This window comes from Penaeus monodon, chromosome 20 (assembly GCF_015228065.2).
Source record: "Penaeus monodon isolate SGIC_2016 chromosome 20, NSTDA_Pmon_1, whole genome shotgun sequence".
Taxonomy (NCBI): domain Eukaryota; kingdom Metazoa; phylum Arthropoda; class Malacostraca; order Decapoda; family Penaeidae; genus Penaeus; species Penaeus monodon.
The window spans coordinates 29016116-29016336 of NC_051405.1; the positions used below are offsets into that span (position 1 = coordinate 29016116).

A 221-nucleotide genomic window follows, 5' to 3' on the forward strand; every position below is an offset into this window, starting at 1 on the left:
ATGCATTCTTCATCTCTGCCCATAGAGTGTGATGATCTTAAACATATCGGACATCGAGACAGCTGACTTTGGAGACTACCATTGTGTCGCCAAGAACGAACTGGCAATGATCAGAGGGCACGTGAAGTTGTATGGTAAGTAAGACTGTTTATTTTATGTGAATATTTTGACAGGTATGCTCGTGCTGAATCGTGTGTCTAGGGTTGGGGTGGGGACCGGGA

General features: G+C 45.2%; 1 protein-coding gene across 1 annotated transcript in view; it reads left to right on the forward strand.

Annotated features, from left to right (window-relative positions):
* Positions 1-221, forward strand: part of LOC119585744 — a gene marked incomplete at its 5' end in the record, with an annotated part of 12123 nt that overhangs the window by 5786 nt on the left and 6116 nt on the right. Inside the window, 1 exon segment of the mRNA XM_037934451.1 lies at positions 26-134. Within this exon segment, the coding sequence (XP_037790379.1) occupies positions 26-134 (109 nt within the window).